Source organism: Pediculus humanus, genomic scaffold (genome assembly GCF_000006295.1).
Source record: "Pediculus humanus corporis 1103172107488 genomic scaffold, whole genome shotgun sequence".
In the NCBI taxonomy this organism is placed as follows: domain Eukaryota; kingdom Metazoa; phylum Arthropoda; class Insecta; order Psocodea; family Pediculidae; genus Pediculus; species Pediculus humanus.
Genome location: NW_002987105.1, coordinates 356,783 through 379,522, shown reverse-complemented (window position 1 = coordinate 379,522; position 22,740 = coordinate 356,783). Strand labels below are relative to the sequence as shown.

At 28.7% G+C, this 22,740-nt stretch overlaps 6 protein-coding genes across 6 annotated transcripts; 1 reads left to right on the top strand and 5 right to left on the bottom strand.

The window, feature by feature from the left end:
• Positions 1-708: 708 nt before the first annotated feature.
• Positions 709-2,166, bottom strand: Phum_PHUM146170 (alpha/beta-gliadin A-I precursor, putative; the record flags this gene model as incomplete). Its single annotated transcript, XM_002424635.1, has 2 exons — positions 709-2,022; positions 2,113-2,166. 2 exons carry the CDS (start codon positions 2,164-2,166, stop codon positions 709-711), a joined length of 1,368 nt encoding a protein of 455 aa, XP_002424680.1.
• Positions 2,167-3,572: 1,406 nt separating this feature from the next.
• Phum_PHUM146160 (Nuclear transcription factor Y subunit alpha, putative) lies at positions 3,573-4,857 on the top strand (the record flags this gene model as incomplete). The annotated part of the gene is made up of 2 exons (XM_002424634.1): positions 3,573-3,632; positions 3,715-4,857. 2 exons carry the CDS (start codon positions 3,573-3,575, stop codon positions 4,855-4,857), a joined length of 1,203 nt encoding a protein of 400 aa, XP_002424679.1.
• Positions 4,858-7,318: 2,461 nt separating this feature from the next.
• On the bottom strand, positions 7,319-7,975 carry Phum_PHUM146150 (uncharacterized protein; the record flags this gene model as incomplete). Its single annotated transcript, XM_002424633.1, has 2 exons — positions 7,319-7,782; positions 7,918-7,975. The coding sequence occupies 2 exons, from the start codon at positions 7,973-7,975 to the stop codon at positions 7,319-7,321; spliced, it is 522 nt and encodes a 173-aa protein (XP_002424678.1).
• Positions 7,976-13,433: 5,458 nt separating this feature from the next.
• Phum_PHUM146140 (uncharacterized protein) lies at positions 13,434-14,325 on the bottom strand (the record flags this gene model as incomplete). Its single annotated transcript, XM_002424632.1, has 2 exons — positions 13,434-14,174; positions 14,263-14,325. The coding sequence occupies 2 exons, from the start codon at positions 14,323-14,325 to the stop codon at positions 13,434-13,436; spliced, it is 804 nt and encodes a 267-aa protein (XP_002424677.1).
• Positions 14,326-18,218: 3,893 nt separating this feature from the next.
• Positions 18,219-18,895, bottom strand: Phum_PHUM146130 (uncharacterized protein; the record flags this gene model as incomplete). Its single annotated transcript, XM_002424631.1, has 2 exons — positions 18,219-18,254; positions 18,680-18,895. 2 exons carry the CDS (start codon positions 18,893-18,895, stop codon positions 18,219-18,221), a joined length of 252 nt encoding a protein of 83 aa, XP_002424676.1.
• Positions 18,896-20,098: 1,203 nt separating this feature from the next.
• Positions 20,099-22,443, bottom strand: Phum_PHUM146120 (uncharacterized protein; the record flags this gene model as incomplete). The annotated part of the gene is made up of 2 exons (XM_002424630.1): positions 20,099-21,811; positions 22,360-22,443. 2 exons carry the CDS (start codon positions 22,441-22,443, stop codon positions 20,099-20,101), a joined length of 1,797 nt encoding a protein of 598 aa, XP_002424675.1.
• Positions 22,444-22,740: the final 297 nt, after the last annotated feature.

Here is a 22,740-nt window from a genome sequence, read left to right as displayed (position 1 = left end):
TTTTTTTTTACAAAACAAACAAACAATAAATAAAGCATATTAAAACCAAAACAAATTTAACTATCTGATTAAGAATATTGATTGTTTAATATTAAAAAAAAAAAAATGATTTTAACAATTTGAAGATAAACCATCCGCAAATTTATAATTTTCAAATAAGTATTTTATTAAAAAAAATGTATTATTATTATTATTCATGATTATAATGTAAAATCAAAATATTGATTAGCCATTGCGAAATATAAAGAGTAATCGTAATAAATGAATTTTTAAACGCAAACGACACAATTGAAGCATTTTACGATTTTAAAAAATGGCGGCAAATTGGTTTTAAAATGCAGCAGACGACAAAATATATAAGAAAATAAAAAATCAATAATTATAAATAAATATTACTAAATTATATTAAAATTGTTACAAATAATATTTTACAATTAAACATATTACTTATACAAATTTAACATTGTGATGTGAAATGTAAATGTTTTTAATGTAAATGATATGAAAGCTATGAGCTTTCGGGTGATGCAAACGACGTACGAATAGAAACGACTAGAACGTTTCTAAATACACGAAGTTAGGGGCGAGTTCGAATCGGAGCATGATAAGATGAAACGTCATGAATGATTGTATATGAATAAATTAATGATTATAAATAATTAATGGGCGTTAATATTAAGTTACGATGCGGAGATCAAAGTAATGATTTTATGAACATTGAGAGCATCCGGAGTTGTTCAAGACCGAGAAAGATGAGTATTGTGGGACTTGAACAGATTGGAGTTGAACTTGTGGAACTTGAACGGTTTGGACAGATTGAACGTTTTGTTGGCATTGTGGGACTTGAACGTGTGGGAATTCAACAGTTTGGACTTGTGGAGCAGCTACGGCTTGGAAAGATTGAACTTGTGGGACTTGGACAGATTGGAGTTGGCATTGTGGAACTTGAACGTCTGGAACTTGAACAGTTTGTTGGCATTGTGGAACTTGGACGGTTTGTTGGCATTGTGGAACGTGAACATGTGGAAATTCAACAGTTTGAACTTGTGGGGCAGCTACGGCTTGGAAAGATTGAACTTGTGGGACTTGGACGGTTTGTTGGCATTGTGGGACTTCAACGGTTTGAACAGATTGAACGTTTTGTTGGCATTGTGGAACGTGAACATGTGGAAATTCAACAGTTTGAACTTGTGGGGCAGCTACGGCTTGGAAGGATTGAACTTGTGGAACTTGAACGGTTTGTTGGCATTGTGGAACTTGAACAGATTGAAGTTGGCATTGTGGAACTTGAACAGATTGGAGTTGGCATTGTGGAACTTCGACGTCTGGAACTTGAACAGTTTGTTGACATTGTGGAACTTGAACAGATTGAAGTTGGCATTGTGGAACTTGAACAGATTGAAGTTGGCATTGTGGAACTTGGAATTCTGGAACTTGAACGGTTTGTTGACATTGTGGAACTTGAACGGTTTGGAGTTGGCATTGTGGAACTTGAACAGTTTGGACGTTTTGGGTGTTCTTGCAGGATTCTTCAGAGTTTTGTTCTCCTCCGACCTTAGTGAAAACGTATCCGGTGTTGGATTCTTCGTTGCAGTTGGTTGGGCAAACTTCGTAGTGGATGTTTTCAACGACTGGCTTGTGGGTGGTTTCGATGTAACGTTGGACGGATGGAACAGAGACGATGTGATCGTGGACACGTGGTCTCATGACGGTCTTGTAGCAAGTGCAAGAGTGAGAGACGGTTCTTGGGGCTGGGATGGAGTATGGAAGACGGACAGTTGGTTTAACTTGGACTGGAGTTCTAACGTGGGAGGTGGTGACTGGGATTTGTCTGTCTGGAGTTGGTCCGCAGTTGCACAAAGCGACTGGGTATTTGCCCTTGATGACGATGTTTCTGGTAAGGACACCGTTAGATTCGGAGGTCTTGACATTAGCGGTAAGAGTGTTACCGTTACCGTTTCCGTTTCTGTTTCCGCATTCACATCCATTGTTAGAAACAACAACGGCACGAGTGTCGCATCCCTAAATTTTATTTTAAATCATTTTGAAAATTATTCCCTAGCCTTTTTTAAAAAAATCATACCTTTTTATTTTATTTTATAAATTACTTACGGAAGCGTTGATTTGGGCAACGATGGCCAAAATAACAAGACACTTAGCGATCATTTTTGAAATCTGTTTATCAAGTTCAGAAGAAGGAAATGAATTGATGTCAGTGTGATATTCGCAAAATTTTATATAGTATCTAGTTCAGTCATGTTTACAATGAAAACGGTACGTAAAAATTTGCTTTGAAACGTTTTAACTTGACTCAGCTTTTTTTTCATAAAAGATAATGCTACTACCGTGGAGGTCAATATACCTAACCGGGTATTGTGTTTGTGTTTTAAACATTATTTACGCTCGTGTTTTTCTTCCTTTAATATGGTGTTTGATCAGCAAAGTAAATTTTTTTTTTTTAACTACTCATCATATTTTAATATTATATTAAATTAATATAATATTAAACTTTTCAAAAAAATTTTTTCTTTGTTTTTTGTTTCGATCAAAATTTTTTTCTATTTCATCCCCCCCCCAAACCCCTTCTCTTCCCCTAAATTATTACCGATTTTTTAAAATAATAATTGGACATATATTAATATATATTTATTTCTCTTTTAAAAAATTTATTTTGTATTAAAAACTATTATTATTATTTGCATATTTTTGTGTTAATTTACGGATTCAATTTTTCGTTAAAATTGTTCAGACTTTAATAAGAAAATAAAAAGAAAAATTGAACGTTTGCTTTATTTATATAATGTGTAAAACAATGACCGGAGCTGACAATCATTTTCCATGCTTTTGATATAGATAAAATATTATCATTTCTCTGTTTAAAAAAGTAAGTCTCTTTTTGTAATCTAACTGCCAGTTACTATAGTATCCTTAAAAGAAGAAGAAGAAGGTTAAAGGGTAGACATTACATAAACTACAACAAAAAAAATTTATTTCAAAAAGAAAAAAAAGGAAAAGTGTCATAAATTTTTTTTTTTTGTTTTGTTATTATGTAAACTTTTAAATGTTTTTATATCTTGTAATATTTTATTGATAGAGAGAAAAACATAATTGGAGATTATGATATATGATAATGTTATTTACATATCGAACATAATTTTTATGTTTATAGATAAAAAAAAAAAAAAAAAAAAACAAAATTTTTTTTTAAAAATGGTTGTAAGTCGGTCATTATTTTCAAAAAAAATTTGATTTTATTTAAAAAAAAAACCAACGTACTTTTACCAATTATGTTAAATGAACCAAAAAAAAAGGTAAGACGAAATTTACCCGTAATGAAAAAAAAAAACAAAAAAAAAGAATAAAAAATTGCTTAACATAAATGGTTAACAAAAAAAAAAATTATCTTTAGCTGACTTAAAAAGAACGTGCCGGCGGTCCAACAAACAAACGCAACAATTTTATTGTAAACATTAAAAATGATTGGTATATAATGCAGGCACTTAAATGTTGTATTCAATTCACTTACATTGACCTATCTGGTACTAACCAAAAAAAAAAAAAAAAACTAAAAAATGATTGCTAAGTTTTGTCTTGTTGCTCTTTTGGCAACCCTTGCTGTTGCTCAACCAATGGTAATTAAGTAAAAAGGTTACATTTTTTTTCTAGATTTTTCCTTTTAAGCAAAATTAATGTTAAATTATTTATTGTTTACAGAACTGCGACAAACGCGCTGTTGTTGTTTCTAACAATGGATGTGGATGCGGAAACGGAAACGGAAACGGTAACACTCTTACCGCTAATGTCAAGACCTCCGAATCTAACGGTGTCCTTACCAGAAACATCGTCATCAAGGGCAAATACCCAGTCGCTTTGTGCAACTGCGGACCAACTCCAGACAGACAAATCCCAGTCACCACCTCCCACGTCAAGACTCCAGTCCAAGTTAAGCCAACTGTTCGTCTTCCATACTCCATCCCAGCCCCAAGAACCGTCTCTCACTCTTGCACCTGCTACAAGACCGTCATGAGACCACGTGTCCACGATCACATCGTCTCTGTTCCATCCGTCCAACGTTACATCGAAACCACCCACAAGCCAGTCGTTGAAAACATCCACTACGAAGCTTGCCCAACCAACTGCAACGAAGAATCCAACACCGGATACGTTTTCACCAAGGTCGGAGGAGAACAAAACTCTGAAGAATCCTGCAAGAACACCCAAAACGTCCAAACTGTTCAAGTTCCACAATGCCAACTCCAAACCGTTCAAGTTCCACAATGTCAACAAACCGTTCAAGTTCCACAATGTCAACAAACCGTTCAAGTTCCAGAAGTCCAAGTTCCACAATGCCAACAATCCGTCCAAGTCCCAGAAGTTCAAAACCTTCAATTCCAATCTGTTCAACTTCCATTAGTCCAAAACGTTCCAACCCTCCAAACCGTTCCACAATGCCAACAAAACGTTCAATCTGTCCAAACCGTCCAAGTTCCAGAAGTTCAAGTTCCACAATGCCAACTTCAATCTGTCCAAGTTCCACAAGTCCAAACTGTCCAAACCGTCCAAGTTCCACAATGCCAACAATCCGTTCAAGTCCCAGAAGTTCAAAACCTCCAATTCCAATCCGTTCAACTTCCATTGGTCCAAAACGTTCCAACCCTCCAAACCGTTCCACAATGCCAACAAAACGTTCAATCTGTCCAAACCGTTCAAGTCCCACAAGTCCAAGTCCAATCTGTTCAAGTTCCACAATGCCAACAAACCGTTCAAGTTCCACAAGTTCAACTCCAATCTGTTCAAGTCCCACAATTCTCATCTCTTTCGGTCTTGAACAACTCCGGATGCTCTCAATGTTCATAAATTCATTTCTTTGATCCTCCGCCATTTTAATTTAATTTTTTTCTCATCATCTACGTCACTTAATCATTATTATTTATAATCATTAATTTATTCATATTCAATCATTCAGGACGTTTTTACTTATGCTTTGATTTGAATTCGACCCAAACGACGTGTATTTAGAAACGTTCTAGTCGTTTCTACTCGCACGTCGTTTTTATAACATTTAACATTTCACATCACAATAATTAATAAAATAAGTAAATTTTTATGTATATTATTTTATAAATGAGTATATATGTTTTCAGTTTATGTTTACTGTTCCATATATATATTATTTTATATACATAAATAAAACATAATTTAATATAAACATAAATCGAACATTATATTTTTTTTAAACCTTTTATTTAATTCTACTCTTTTCGATAACCCTATTAAATACCTTTTCTAATAATAATAATAATAAAAGGGATCGATCAAAATTATTTTGTGTAAAATTTTATATTTTAATTAATAATTTATTAATTAATAATGATCAATAATCGATTTTGAAATTTTTCTTTTTTTTTTTTTTCTTAAAATTTCCCGATTGTTTGTTTGTTTTTCATTTTTTTTTTTTTTTTATAAACCTTGACCGAAAACAATCTTCGGTTATAACAACGGTCAACACGATTATGTTTACTCAGCACAATGTTTCTCGCCACATTATTTAAATAAGTTATTTATTTTTAGAAAATTATTGTTTTGTTATGTTTTATAAAATTTTTTATCAACTTAATTTTTCTAACTATGAATAAAGAAAAACAAACGTGTCAAAAAAAACACATCGCGTTATACTAAAACGAAATAACCAGAACAATTTTATGTTTTTTTGTTTTAATTACGTCAAAACCGGAAATGATAAAATCGTCATTTAAAAAATAATGTTTTAACGCAAAAAAAAAAAAAACGCAACAGGAAATGTATTAGAAAAAATTTAAAAATCGTGATGGAATCGAATTGAAAAAAAAAATAATACGAGATAAGTTTCGAACGTAATTTAAACGTTCGAACGTTATTTATTACTTTTGTTTATGTGTGAAATGATACGACGAGAGATTGTAAAAAAAAAAAAAAAAAAAGACAATAGGAAGAACCGTGACGTCGTGACGTTTTCCTAATAATACTATATTAATTATTATTATTAAATAAAACGAACACGATTTTTGATTTAAAAAAAATGTACGAGAGAATGTTATGTGTTCCGTTCGTTAACTTTTTTCTTTTTTAATGTTTTGTAATAATAATAATAATAATGATGGCTTCATTTTAATTGTTGGACTCTAGTGTTTCCTTCTTTCGATCTATTAAAATTTTTTTTTTTTATTAAATGGCGCCTTTTTCCAAAAAAATTCAAAAAACCGTTTAAAAAAAATTTTTTTTACGTTTTATTTGTACCGGAAATGAAAATTGTCATATTGAAAAAAAAATCAAATTTTGATTTCGCGCTTGTTGCCAAAATTTGAAACCGTTTTATGTTAAAAGTTTGATTTTATAGCGCTATAAATAATTTAAAATAAATTTTTTTTTGAGTTACTTACCCCGCCCAAAAACTTTAAAAAAAAAATAATTCTCGCATGATTTCTATCCGTATAACAACAACTACAACCGTCAAACTTTACTCGCACATAATAACAACAAACGACAACAACAACAACAACAACAAAATTTTACTTTTAATTAATTCACACTATTTTATAATAAAAAAAAAAACATTTTTCCAAAAATTCATATTTTTTTTTTTTTTAACTGACGATAATATACATAAAAATGGCGTCGTCCTCGTCATTTTTACTATTATTATCATAATTATTATTATCATAATTATTATTATCATAATTATTATTATCATAATTATTATTATCATAATTATTATTATCATTATCATTATTACGATTAATTTAATTTAATTTTTTTAATTATGCACAAAATAACGAATTTTTCAATTAAAATAATTATTTAAAAAAAAAAAAATGCTCGGTTTCGTTTTAGTTCTTTTTTTCTGTTTCTGTTTAAAAATTTTAAAATTTTCCAGAATTCCAGAGAATATTATTTTTGTTTACTGAGTGGAAAACATTTGCTGGAAATAATGACTCGACGACATTTTGTTTTTATTTATAATTAAAAATTTAAAAACATGTAATTTTTATTTCAAAAAATATATTTTTCTTTATTTATTTATATTTATATATATATTTGTTTTAACATGAAATCGAATAATTGTGAAACGTTCTTTTTGATGACGTCACACAGAATTTAAAGTTCAAAGTTGAAGAGTGTGTGAAGGGGGGGGGGCAGCAGGGCGGGGGGTGTTTTGTGATGTTTAAATGAAAGAGAAAAGTTTTTTTTTTTTTAAATGGAAATTTTAGCGTTTATTTTGGCCAAAGTTGTTTGTTGGTTTTTTTTTTGTTTTTTTTTTTTTTCAAAATAATTTATGCACTCAAACGCATTGTTGGCAACCGGTGGAAAAGGTAGCGACTGGAACGGCAGAGGCAACTTGAACTGGAGTGGCAACACCGACAACGTTACCGACCATTGGTCTAGCGTAAGCAACTTCAGAAACGGTGTCTGGGCAGTTGACTGGGCAAGCTTCGTAGTGGATGTGTTCAACAACTGGTTGGTGAGTGGTTTCGATGTAACGTTGGACAGATGGAACGGTGATGTATTGTTGTTGAACGGTTGGTCTCATGACGGTCTTGTAACAGGTGCAGGTGTGGGAAACGGTTTTTGGAGCTGGGATGCAAGCTGGAAGACGAACGGTTGGCTTAACTTGGACTGGAGTTTGAACGTGGGAGGTGGTAACTGGGACGCGCTTGTCGATGGCTGGACCTGGGTTTTGCAAAACAACTGGGTATTTTCCTCTGGCAACGATGTTTCTAGTGGCAACGGTTTGTCCTCCGGAAACTTGGCTACCGACACCGTAGTTAGAGGAGCAAACCTTAAATTTTTTAAGAAAAAAATATTAAAAGGTTAGAAAATTTTAAATTTAAAAAAAAAAAAACCGTAAAAATTCACTACAAATTGTAATAATAATAATACTCACGTTAGCGTTGATTTGGGCAACGATGGCCAAAACGACAATGCACTTAGCGATCATTTTTTTAGGTTTTTTTGGTGCTTGTCTTCCTGTGTGAATGAAGGAAATTGAATGATGATGTTTACCAGTTAGACCACCGATTATATATACTAATAAGTTACTTTGTTTACTCCTTCGCAGTTGTTTGTTTCTCACGGATGAGATACGTTTAAATTGATAGAACTCGTACAATACAAAAATCATTGTTTTCTCCCTTTATTTTAAAAAAAAAAAAAAAAAAAAAAAAAAAAAGCTTGACGGTTTGGCTTATGTATCTTATCGCCGCTATTTTCTTTTTTTTTTTTTTTAAATTTTTTCTTTTTTTTCTCGTGTTAAATTTTTTTTTTTTTTTGTATACAAAAATCTTCATTAAAATTTTTTAAAGGATTTTTTTAACGAGTTAAAGATTTACTTAATTAAAATCCCATTTTATTACACAAAAATTATTATTATTATTTTTTTTTTTTTTAAAAAAAAAGGTTTTTAAAAAGGGAGAAAGGTAAAAAAACGGGGGGAGAGGAGGCTTTTATTCGAAATTTTTAATTTGCAACATGGAAAAATCTTTTAAAAAAAAATTTTATACACGCGGCAATTTTTATTCCTAGGGTCAAAATTTGATCGATACTAATATTTTACGTAGTAATAATAATAATAATAGTAAAATAATAATAATAATATTATTATTATTATTATTAAAATGTTTAATGATTGATTGTTTTCATTACAAATATAAACGAGTTTATTGTTTTATTATTATTCTTTTTTTTTTTTTTTTAAATATTTAAAAAAATTAAACAATTGAAATATTCGTTGACAGTTGTTGGTATTTGTTTAAATAAATAAACAATTTCACAGCCCCTCACCCCCCCCCCCAAAAAAAATAAAAAAAAACTAATATTAATTTCGTTACGCAAAAAAAAAAAACCAAAAAAAAAAAAAAAAAGGAAAATTTTTTCGAATTTTTTTTTTTTTTTATAAAATATTATAATAAAAAAAAACAAACAAATAATTTCTCAATTTTATTATTATTATTATTATTTTCATTATTTTCATTATTTTCATTATCATTATTTTTATTACTTTCCGTTTTTTGTATTGGCGATAAAAAAAGAATTTTTATAAATTGATAAAAAATAATGATGAGTTTTTTTTTTTTTAATAATAATAATTAATTAAATAACAAACGAATAATATCATTATCATTATTATTATTTTAATAAAATTATCATAACTAAAAATATTTTATTTATTTTTATTTCTCACGGATATTAATAATAATAATAATAATAAGATATATTCATTTTAATGGCGGAAGAGTTAAAAATTATTTATTATATCAAAATTTTCATGATGATAATATTATAAATATATCGAACGGATTTTTAAATATAATCAAGGCCGTTCGGGTAATAAAAAAAAAATTCGGGAGAAATTCTTTTGGTTAAAATTTCGGTAAAAACGTAATTAAAATTATTATCATTATTATTATTATTATTTATTTATTTATTTATTTTTTGGTTAATTAATTAAATGTATAAATGAGATGAAGGTGAAGTGTAAAAACAACGACAGGAATAAATAAAACGTTCGCGTTACAAAAAAAAAATTTAAATAAAACAATTATTGTTTTTGTTGTTGTTGTTGTTGTGATGATGATGATGATGATGGTTTGCATAAAATTAATTAAAAGTTTTGAAATTTTTAAATGTCTGAATTCTTATATGCGTGGGGTAGAAGGAATCGATAAGAAAAGATGAGTAAATTTGCTGACAGTTACACAACAACAACAAACTATGACAACAAAAAAAATTTTTTCAGCTTTGTTTTCAGCTCGAACGTGTAATCTTAATTTGATTAACTTGTTAAAAAAAAAATTTGTGTGTGTTTGTATGCGTGAGTGTGTGTGTGTGTGTGCATTGTTTTAAATTCTTATAATTAAGAAAAACATAAGGTGTTAAATAAAACCAACGGATTATCAATACAAAAAAAAAAATCCCTGGCTCATGGCGTTCACCGTTTGTTTCTTTATTGTTAACACAAATAAAAAAAAGGGTAAACAAACAATAAACTTTTTTTTTTAAACTTTTTTTTTTTCTTTTGTTCGGTTGAAAACACATGCAAAAAAAACAATAATAATAATAATAATAATAATTAATTATTAATTATTATCACCTTAAATTTTTTTCGTAACGATCGATCGATCCATCCATCGATCGATTTTTCGTTACAAAATCAATCGATAAAATTAATTTTTGAAATGATAAAGAAAAAAAAAAAATTTTTTATTACGATTAGGAAAAAAACTTGTTGCAATTTTTTTTTGTTAAACATTTTGTTAAAATTAGGCGTTCGGATCAATTTTAGGCGCGTTCGTTATCATTAATTTTTATCAAATGACGTTCGCATCATCGCTTTTTTTTTATAAAGGAAAAATTTTATTCGATTTATGTTCACTTTTTCTCTATCGTACTGCGGATGAGGTAATACACATAAACGGTAAATTTTTTACGTTCACGATTCACGCGTTCGTTATTTAACGAATTAATAATAATAATAATAATAATAATGGGTAAGTTTTACTTAATGGAAAAAAAAAAATTTTATTTTTATTTTTATCGGAAAGCGAGTAGGAAAATAAGGAGGCCAATAAAATTTTTGTGGAAATTTTTTTTTATAGGTTAAAAATTTTCCGGATAAAATTGTGGGGGAGAAAGGGGGCGGATGGCTTGGGGGGGATCAAATCACATGTTGGTTTTCATTTCCTTCTCGTAATTGATAAAACGTATTAAAAAAAAAAAAATCAACGCGATACAAAGTCGTAAAATAATTGTAAATTTTTAGGAGTTGTTACAAATGGGATTTTTTTTTACCGTACGACGAAGAGGGGGAAGGGGGGGGGAAAACTCGACAACATTTAACGATACTCGAAATGCCGATGCTTCTTTTTTCCCCCCTTCTCCAGGCCACACCCCTCCTCCCGGTAAATAACCTTTAAGAAATCAACCCTTGAAACCTTTTCGGACTTTCAATAATTTAAAACTTTAAACGGGTTTTCAGTTATAAAAATTTCAAATTTATCGAAACTGTTCAACCGCAAAATTGATTTTTCTCAAATTTTCGAAAAAACCATTTCCACCACCACCACCACCACCATCATCATCATCATCATTTCAATTTTTCTTCTTTCATTTCCCCTCTATCCCCCCTCTTTCGAACACACACACACATCACAGACAGAGAAAAAAAAAAACATTTTTTTCTGTAAATTGTTGCGATGTCGAGTAATCCAATGATACGTTAAATTTTTTTTTTTTTTTTTTTTTATTTTCCCCCCATTAAACTTCCAAATACGTTCGATGTTTTTTTTTTTTTCCTTTTATTTTTATTTTTATTTTTATTACAAAAAATAAAACGTTTCGAAAAGTATAAATAACTACAAAAAAAACTACAATTTAATAATTAAAAACGTTTTGTAAATAGAAAAAATTTCTTTTCACAAACGATCCGATATATATAAAAAAATTATTTTATTATTACTGTTTGTTTATTCGTTTGTTTGTTTGTTTGTCTCTCAGACGAGGAAATCAAATCATGTCTACTAGACTATCGATTAAATACTATATTTGGTACGTCTACAATAGATATAATAAACTTTATATGATAACGATTATTAAAAACAAAAAAAACTTTTTCCTTTATTCACGTTTTTCGTATACATTTACCACGGGTAATAATAAATCACGAATTAAAAATTACCCGTAATAAAATAATAATAATCATGATAAAAAAAATTATTATCAACGAATTTTCCTTGCTGAGGGACAAAATTTATCCTGTTTATTTTTTTTTTTTTTAAAAACTCGACCGGGTTTATACCGAAAACAAAAAAAAGAAGGAATAATAATGATAATAATATTTATTACTCGTAAAAAAAAAATATTTTCTAGTTTTCTATTCATATCATTTAAAAAGTTTTAAATTGTTAACTATAAGTTACAGTTAGATGATGATGATAATAATAATAATAATAATATACATTTGTTGGTAACAAATAACATTGCGAAAAATTTTCCCAAGAGATGAAAAGTTATAAATATTAATAGCTTAAAAACTTTTCAAGCTTCAATTTCAAAAAGTTTTTGGATTATCACCCTTAATAATCTTTTCTGTATATTTTATAGAAAATAATTACTACGGTAATAAATACAACAACAACAGGAACAGCAGCAGCAACGTTGACGCGAGTTTTTAATTTTTTTTATAAAAAAAAAATAACATGAAAACCGTTCGTTCGTACGTTCGTTCGTTGGTTTTTATTCTAACGAACGCTTTGATTGATTGCACCCCCAAAAAAAAAAAAAATTAATTTGCTTGTAAAAAAAAAAAAAAACGGACGAGAGAATTAATTTTTGTTGTTGTTGTTATTTTTTTTTTTTTTATATCAAATTAGCCCTTTTTTCTTTTATTTGCCCCCCAATCTTCCCTCTCCACCCCTCCCCACAGCTTTCGAATAATAAAAAAAAAAAAATAAATAAATAAATTTTTGTGTACGACAATAGAGTAAATTTTTTTTTTTTTTGTTTTTACTGTCTTTTAATTAATTCCAGAATTTTTTTTTCGGGGAGGAAGGGGGCAAATTCCGAGGGTAGATTTCTAAAAATATATAAAATTTTTTTATAAATTTAAAACTTTCAAAACAAACGAGAAAATAAAAAAAAAAAAAAACTTTTATAAAAAGTAAAATTTTTTTTAGTTGTTACACGAGCGAGCACGGAGCATTATGCTGTTGGTGATGCATAAAAATCATTTGAAACATTCTTACGTAAAGCTTGAGTCGAATTTTTGTAAAATAATATGTAATAAATAATAATAATAATAATAATAATAGTAATAATAAAACAACAGCAAAATGTTGAGAAAAGAGAGAAAGAAAGAAAGAGAGAGAGAGAGAGAATTAATTACCAAAACGACAGTTAACACCTACAACTGCAGCAGCAGTTGTTAAAATCATTTTTCTTTTGTTTCTTCTTCTCGTTTTTCGCTCTTTCTCTCCTCCTCCTTCTTCCTCCCTCTACTCCTCCCCTTTTCCCTCTTCGCCCCTCCCTCTCTCTTTCACTTTTCAAATTATAATTTTTTTTTTTTGGTGAAAAAATTTTTATTTTTTTTTAATTAACGTTTTTATTTATTAACAAAAAATATTTTATTTTTAATCAAATAATAATATAAAATATATTTAAAAAAATTTTTATTATTAATTAATAATAATAATAATGATAACAAGATTCGCGTATAAAAAAAAATTTTAAATAACAAAAAATAAAAAAAAAATTTAAACAAATCAACATGCGCAACAAAAATAAAATTAATAAAAAATTGTGAAAAACGAGTTTAAAAAAAGATTCAGAGGACAATAACAAACAGCATCAGCAGAAGAAGAGGGAGTAAAAGAGAGTGATAAAAAACCGCAAATGATTTTCTTTTACGAGGTTTGTAACACGGAAAAGCAGTTAGGCTTAAAACTTTGCGCTGTCGGAACTTGAAAAGATTCAACTCTTGGAATTTCAATTAATTGAACTTGAGGAATTTGACGAAGGGTTTGAACGGTTTGAATTTTAGGAAATTGAATGGTTTGAATCCGTGGGAAATTTAAAGTATCAACTTGTGAAATTTGAATTCCAGATGGCGGAGGAGTAGGTTCGACGGGTGTCGTTATCAATAAATTACCACCACCGTTACCGTTACCGTTTATACCGTTTATACCGTTTATACCGTTTATACCGTTTATACCGTTTATACCGTTTATACCGTTCATACCGTTTGAATTAATATTATCGAATTGTATGGGTTTGATGACTTGACCATCGATGAATTGTTGAAGTGACGGTATGGCAATTATTTGCTGTTGTCCAGACGGTTTTAAAATGGTTTTATAACAGGTGCAAGAATGAGCGACGGTTTTAGGAGGTGGTATTTCAACCGGTAGATGTATAATCGGTTTTTCTTGTAACGGTGCTCTAACGTGTGTGACCGTTACTGGTATTTTCGTTTCCATTGCCTGTTGGGGAAAATTTAAAGAAATCGGATATTTTCCTTTAGAAAAAACGTGTCTCGTTACGGGTTTTCCCGTCGTTATATTATCATCGAAAAAACTTTTAAAATTTCTCGGATCTCCTAAATTTTGTTTCGTGTTTATTAATATGTTTTGCTGTGGTTTACAATCCTAACGAACAAAAAAAAAAAATAAAACATTAAAACATTACATTAAAATTAAAATTTTTTGTTTTTGAAATTTACAAACGAATACGTACGAAAGCTTGAATTTGATGACTCAAACCCGTCAAAAACGCGACAGCAAAAAATTCGAAAAACATTTTTTTGTGATGTGTTATCAACGTAAAAAAACAGTAAGTTAACTGATGTTTATCTGTATGTTGTCGAGTGGTTTTATACCAACGATGGACCCTGTTTAAAATTTTTTTTTTTTTTTTTTCGTAAATTATGTTTATTTATATTTAAACACGTTTGCCAGTCACCCCTGCGTGGTACGTCGACGTGAGCTGTGATAATACCATTCATTTTATTTATTATTATTATTATTATTAATATTATAACTACTATTATTATAAACGACCTTCTGACGTAATTTATAAATTTTTTTTTTTCGAACGACCAAATATTTCCAAAAAAAAAAAACACACACACAAACACCTTGTGTTTTTCTTGTCACAAAAACACACACACAAACACGCATACAAACACGCACGTGTCATTGTTTACAATACACTTTATAAAAACATTTTGTTTAATTGATTTAATTACCGTAAATAAAATTCTTCTTTTTTTCTAGTACTATTATTATTATTATTATTATTATTATTATTATTATTATTAAACGATCGCGTAAATAAATAAATTGTTTAATTAATTTTAAAATAAAATAATAATTTGTAAAAAAAAAAAAACATAAAAATATATTAATAATAATAATTATTATTAATTTTTTTTGTTTAAAAAATAATTTTTTTTCCCAATCGCGTTCTTGCTTGTTTAGTTTTATTATTATTATTATTATTATTATTATTATTATTATTATTATTATTATTACGTAATATTTTAATTAATATTGTTATTATTATTATTATTTTAATGTTTTCGACGGTGCAACATAATAAAACTTTTCTTATTAATTACATTTTAAAAAAATGCATTTCATAACGTTTTTCATATTTTAATTTAAAATAGAAAAGTTACGTTGTAAAGAATTCATAACTTTTTATTTATTTACTATTATTATTATTAACGTTAAAAACGACATTAAGTAAATTATTATTATCATTATTATTATTTTTGCCAAGCATTTCGAAAATTTTTTTTTTTTTCGGGGTTTTTGGGTTGAAAAACCGGAAAACAAACCTTGAGAGCCTCAATTGTGTTGATTAAAAAAAAAACAAAAATTTTTTTTTTTTTTTTTTCATTGAAACTTCTTCGTGAAATTATTGAAAAAATAAATAAATAAATAAAAACAAAATAAATAAATAAATATTATTATTTAAATAATTAAATATACATTTTATTTTTTTTTTCCATAGGTAACGGTCGCGTTTAGTTTGAAAAACTACACGTGGACGTTTTTTTTTTTACGCGCAACAAGTTTTTTCGTAGGGTGTACGAAGAAAATTAACATAATAATAATAATATTAACTTCCCCCCGCGATGACGTCCGATCACGATTGGGGGTTCCACGATATGGCCACAGTAAAAAGGAAAGAAAAACTGGACGAAAAACATTTTAAATATGATTAATGTTTTCATTTATGAAAAACAACAAATGTATTATTATTTGTAAAGAGGCGGGGCGGGGTGGGAGGGGGCAAAAGCGAAAACGGAAACGGAAACTTATTATAGGTTTAAGACGAAACATGGGAAAAATTTTAAAAATAAAAATGGCGTATTTATTTAACAAAAAAAAAAAAAAAAAGAAAACTATTCAGGTACGAAATTTAAAACGTAAAATTTAAAAAATGATAATGATAATGATAATAATGATAAAAAAATGAAATTTTTTTGTTAAATTTTTTAAAAATAATTTTTTTGCAACTGACTGTTAACGCAAACATTGTTTGTTTGTTTGTTTGTTTGTTGCGTTTATTGTTTTACCGGATTACTTTATTGTTTCGAGTAAAAATAAAATATTAAAGTTTGATTATATTTTACGAAAAATTTTTTTTTGAAAACTGCAACTACGACCAAAACAACAACAACAAAAACAAAAACAAAGGACGAAGAAAATAATAATAATAATAATTTTATTTGACTCGTAAAAATTTTTCGGTTTGTTAAACAACAAAAACATAGTGTTATCATTTTCTTACGCGAAATATTTTATCATCATTTCGATTATTATCATGTTTTCAAAAAAAAAACGCAAAAATTTTATCTTTTTATTTCTTTAAAAAAAATTACGCCGCGTTTTTTTTACGCGCGTACTTTAAAAAAAATGAATTTTCCACCGACCGTTTTAACGTTAATCCTTTAAAAAAGAAAATTATATAAAAAACATAATAACTCTCTTGGTAAAATTATAATAAAACATTAATTTTTTATGTTTTATAACAAACAAACAAAAAAAAAAGGATTTAAATCCCAGCAAAAAAAAGAAAAAGGTTCGAGTTGAAATTAAAAAATCCTTTTTTTTTAGCAAAAAAAATTACAACCGCTGCCGGTTTCCACCCCTCCCCCCTCTTTACATTCCGCCGCCATTTTTAAAATTAAACAAACGAATCTTTTTTTTTTTTTCAATTAATACAAGTTGTTAATTAATAATTGTAATTATTATTATTTTACCCATACACTCAACGTTCGATTTTAATTAACTTAATAATAATAATAATAATAATTAACCCGAAATCACCGGTACGATGATAATAATAATAATCGAAACAAATTTTTTAAAAATATTATTCGTATCTCGAACATTGTATATCCATCCCCTCGTTAGAATATTATTATTTTTTATATATTTAAATTCACGACGAGTATATATATAATATATATTCATATTATATTATATGGTATATATAATATATATAATATTTCTACTATGAGCCGACATCATTTTATCGCGTTGATAAAGTCGTTATCATTTTTCAATACTTTAATATAATTTTTTTTTTTATTTTTATTTTCGAGTTACCATATTTTCATACATATATAAAAACGCAAACAATATAATGTAAAGTAATTTTTTTTTTATACGGGGTCGGAGGGAAGGGGAATCCGCAGTCATAAATTCTTTTAATACCTATATATATTATTATCATTATTATTATTAATATTATTACGTAAAGAAAAAAACGGGGGAAAAATAAAATCTTAAAATTTTTTTTTTACGTTTCCTTTCGTATAAAAAAAAAATTTTTTTCACGCATAATAAGAAAAAAAAATCGCGTAACGAATAGAAAATGATAATAATAATAATAATAATACTAAGAATAAATAAAATGGATAATTTTAAACGTAAATATTATTAAATACGTACAGAAAAAAAAAAAAATTGAAGGTCAAATATTGTAAAAGGTCAATCGATAAATAAAACAATGAGGAATAAAAATAAAAAAAATATCATAATATTGTGTAATCGAATAATAATATCGATCGTTTTGTCTGTCGCCTAAAACCTATACCACCACGTTTAAAATTTTTAAATAATAATTTTCCATGACTCGTTTGTCGTACAAACAAACGAAAAAACAAATGAAACTTGAATATTTTAAATTTAAAAAAAAAAAAAAATTTCTGATTACGAATTTTTTTTTTTTTTTATGGGAAAAAAAATTTAATTTTTATTTCGTTATATATATTTCCCCTTTCCCTCCTCCCCCCCCCCAAAATATTTAGAGTTATCAATTTTGATTAAATACGTAATGATAAGAAAAAACAAAATGGACGAGAGAGAAATGGACGACGAAATATAAAAAATAAAATAAAATTTATTTAAAAAAATAAAACCGTTAAAAATTAATTACAATAACAAAATTATATTAAAACTTATACTAAAAAATTAAAACTAATAAAGAGCGTACATATATATATTTATATTATAATAATATAAAATATAATATTATAAACTCTTCGTGTGATGTATTTCGTGCGTTTCTTATTCCTTTAGCAACAATAACAACCAGAACCACATAAAAATAAACATTACGCTAATTATTTTTTTTTTCCATCATTTTTAAAAAATTTTTTTTTCATCCGTTATTAATTAATTACTTATTTCAGTAAATGATAAGAAAGGATTCTGGAAAAATAAATAAATATTATTATTATTATTACGATTATTAAAAATAAATAAATGAAAAATATTTAGAGCCGAAATCATTTCGATTTTTACTAACAACATTCGGATATTTTTTTTTATTAATCACACACGTGTCAATAGAAAAATAAAAAGCGATATAACATGAAAAAATAAATTAAATAATTGTATAATAATAATAATAATCGATATTTATAATAAATAAATAAATTTATTCATTGAAAAAAACGACGAAAAAAACTTTTATTTTTATCGATTTAACTACTATTGATTTTTGCCACGTCATTTTTTTTTTGTTATCAACAAACGTTATCGATAAGAATTTGGCTCAATGTAAAAATAGTTACGTGATATTATATGCATATATATATATATGTGTGTGTGTGTGTGTGCGTGTGCGAACTTACCAAAACTCTACTACTCGTTGAAAAATGATCATCTGTCGATCTCATTGTAATAAATGGCGAACAATTACTATTTAACAAACAGTGAGTCGAATCGATCGAACATTGTCCGGATTCTAATGGACAACATTTTGCATCGATCGGACATTGATCGAACGCGGCGAAAACGGCGCAAACGTACGCCGATAATATAACTAAAACACTCGTTCCCGTTTTCATTTCATTTAAAATGGTTTTAAATAAAAAAACGCGAGGGTTTTTATTATGCAATTAAAAACCTTGAAAAAAATTTTTTTTCTTAAAGGTAATAATAATAATAATAATACGAACATATACATTCAGCAAAATGAAAATAATAATAATAATAACAAAAGGTCGAACATTGCCTATTTTTTTTTTTTTTTTTAAAGAACGAAAGAACGAATGACGTTCATGTCAACAATAACTCTTCGACGGTCAAATCAAATTCTATTGTTTTTATTATTATTATTATTATTATTATTTGTATTTAATTTTATTTATTCAAGTTTACCACCGCCTTCTATTTTTAAACCTTTTTTTTTTTATAAACAATAAAAAAAAATTCTGTGGTGACCGTTTGAATTGTTATAAAAAGAAAAGGCAACAATGGTGGGGAAAAAATCCAAGGTCTGGTTTTATATTCAAAATGTTTTAATAATCGATATCGTCGTTATTGTTTAATCGCATTAACGTTATTGAATTCGATATATTATATATTAATATAAATAATAATAATAATAATAATAATAATAATATTAAATATGTATAAATAATTTTAATTTTTAATTTGATGGCGCGACATTTTAAAATTATAATTTATTTATATCTTCATATTAAAATAATTAAACATTTATATTTTTTTTTTTAGAGAGAAAGAGAGAGAGAGAGAGAGAGAGAGAGAGGAGACAAGGAGGAGTAATAGGTAATATTTTGTAATAATAAAAGTTATTATTATTATTATTAATAATTTGTAAATGTTTTTTATTTTTATTTTTTTAATAAAGTTCACGGTTCGTTATAATTAACGAATTGCGTCAAAACATAAAATTTTCCTTATTTTAAAAACGATCTAATAATAATAATACTCGAATTCTAAAATAATTCTAAACTACAGCAACAATTAAAACAAGAAAATTCTTGAAACAAAAAAAAAACAATTGTATATATATATATACGCTCATAGTGATGATGATGATGATTAGATCAGAGTGTGAAGGTTTTTAAATCTAATCCGCTTATAGAGGAGCATGGTTTACTATTGGCTTGATAAAGGCCTGTCTAATCCTTACTTACATTTAAACTACCTGACTAGCTTACGAAAATAAAAAATATATACATATCTATATATATTTGTGATAAACCTAAAGTTAAAGCATTTTTACATTCTTGAAATAAATTTATCTAACATGTCGGATTTGGAGGTAATGGTGCCGGAGCATAAGATGGTAGAGGTGGCAAAGAGGCTAAAGGACACGTCGATGATAGAAGAGACATTAAAGCTGTGATTTGTTCTTGAACATTTGGATTTGATGATGAATCCGATGGATTGAAAATATTTATTGTTGGTGACATGGAATCACAAGATGAAGATGGTGAGATGTTTCCTGGGATTTGTAAGGGTGGGGAAACGCCCAACAAGTTATTACTAATTGATTTAGTTAAAGGTTCTTCGATGATGGATGACATCAAGGGTTCCTCAACTTCAGATAAATCTTGCGGTTCTGATGTGCTTATGGGAGAAGCCGTTGCGGTTATAGGCGCTTCAGATGGTGATACTGCAGAATTAAGTGGTTCGAATTTTTCTGATAATAAATTTGAAGGAGTCATTTCCTTTGTCAATTCAGATATTTTTACAGCTTCTGCTACTTCTAAAGGAACTACTTCGGGAGCTGGCACAGAAGGTAATGGTGGTGTTGGAAGAGGTGGTGGCAACGAAGGAAGAGAGGATAGATCTGGAGTTGGTGGCAATGTTGGCATTGGTGGTAATGTTGACATTGGTGGCAATGTTGGCATTGGTGGTAATGAAGGAAGAGAGGGTAGATCTGGAGTTGGTGGCAATGGTGGCAATGAAGGAAGAGAGGGTAGATCTGGAGGTGATGGCAATGGTGGTGATGGCGGCATTGGAGGAATTGGGATCATTGGCGGCATTGGTGGCATTGGCGGTACTGGAGGAATTGGGAGCATTGGTGGCATTGGCGGCACTGGAGGAATTGGGAGCATTGGTGGCATTGGCGGTACTGGAGGAATTGGGAGCATTGGTGGCATTGGCGGCATTGGCGGCATTGGAGGCATCGGTGGCAACGCTGGTAATGGGGAAGGTGAAGGTAATGATGGAACTGAAGGTAAATCTGGTGTTGGTGGAAGTGTTGGTGGTGGCACTGGAGGTAATTCCGGAAGCGGTGATGGCGGTGATGGCGGTGATGGATCTGGTGTTGGTGGTGACGGAGGAGCAGGCAAATTTGGTTTCACAGATTGGCCGAGCATTAATTCCGACAACTGTTCAGGCGTTAAACCGGATACTTTAGATAAAGTTGCTAGATCTAGGGCACCGCAAATTGGCACGGATGATTGTGAAGTTAAAAATTCTTGAATGGCATTTAGTTTCTCGGCAATAGTAGGATCAAGTATTTTTCCACTTTGAAGTAATTCAAATACTTTTATCATTTCGGCAGTACTTTCGACAGGAGCAGCGGCCGGCAACAACGCACTTGGTGCAGCGCATGATATTGCGATTGGGATTGTAGCAGGCAAAGCGACTGGTAATGCTGGCAATGTAGTTGCCACGGGTGGTGCTGGTAATACTGCGGGCAAGGCTGCAGGTAGTGCGGCAGGAGCAGTTGCAGAAAGCGCAGCTGACTGCATAATTGCTGGCGCTGCAACGGACAAAGTTGTAGGCATTGCAGCTGGTACTACGGCAGGTAAAATTCCCGATGTACAAGTCGATGGATATTTCGCTGTGTGAAAGGTTTCAGTTACAGGAACTGGTGTATTGATACTATTACCCATTATAGGTGTCGGCATATATGGTTCCAAAGAAGCTTGCCGTTTGTAAAACGACATTAATGACGTAGGTAAATTATTATAAGCTCTACAACCAGGATTAACGGGATAAATCTAAAAATAAATTTTTTATCAAATTCATAACAGTTTAAACCCACGCACAAAAAAAAAAAACGAAACATGACGCCATTTTTTCTAAAAAACATTAATTAATTTTTTTTCGAATTCAAAATTTTTCCACGTTAACACAATTTTAGTCTTATTCAAAAAAAAAAACAAAACCAACGACTAAACAATTATTAATTACATAACCCGCAACGTTATCAATTACGTAATCAACACATTTCCGACTGCAAAATAAAATAATAAAAAAAATTTTCCCCGACAAAATCAATAATAAAATTAATAACATTTCACCTTTTCCCTAAAAACTACAATTCTAAACTACAATTCTAAACTACAAATTTATCTTTAATAAGTAAAATACTAAGAGAAATTTAAGAGTAAAAACTACGAAAATTTATTAAAAAATTTTTTCTTTTTTTTGGACAAAAACTTGTGGTGAAAAAATTTTGCAAAAAAATTAAAAAATTTAACCGCCGGTCAAAACATAATCATTACTATCAGTATCATCATTATCATTTTTTAAAACGTTTACTTACCATAGAATTACATTCACGTTGAAATCCAAAAAACGCGTAACCGAATAAAATTAAATAAATATTATTTTGACTGCGGGACGCCATTGTGCCCGTCTGTCACTTGATTACAATCAGATATGATACACAAACGAATATAATTTCGGTTTTTATACATTTTGTCATTTAGTTTTATTTTGTTTTGAATGGATTTCACTCGGATCAAACATCTCAAATGTAAACAATGTACGTTTTGGAATCATGGCGTTCGTTCGATTTACATTTTTTTTTTTTATTAAAAATTAATTAATTTTTTTTTTTTTTAATATCTGCATGTGACAGGGTATCGATGTCATCATAAACGGGGACGACCGAAACGTGATTTTAATTAAATGAAATCATCTC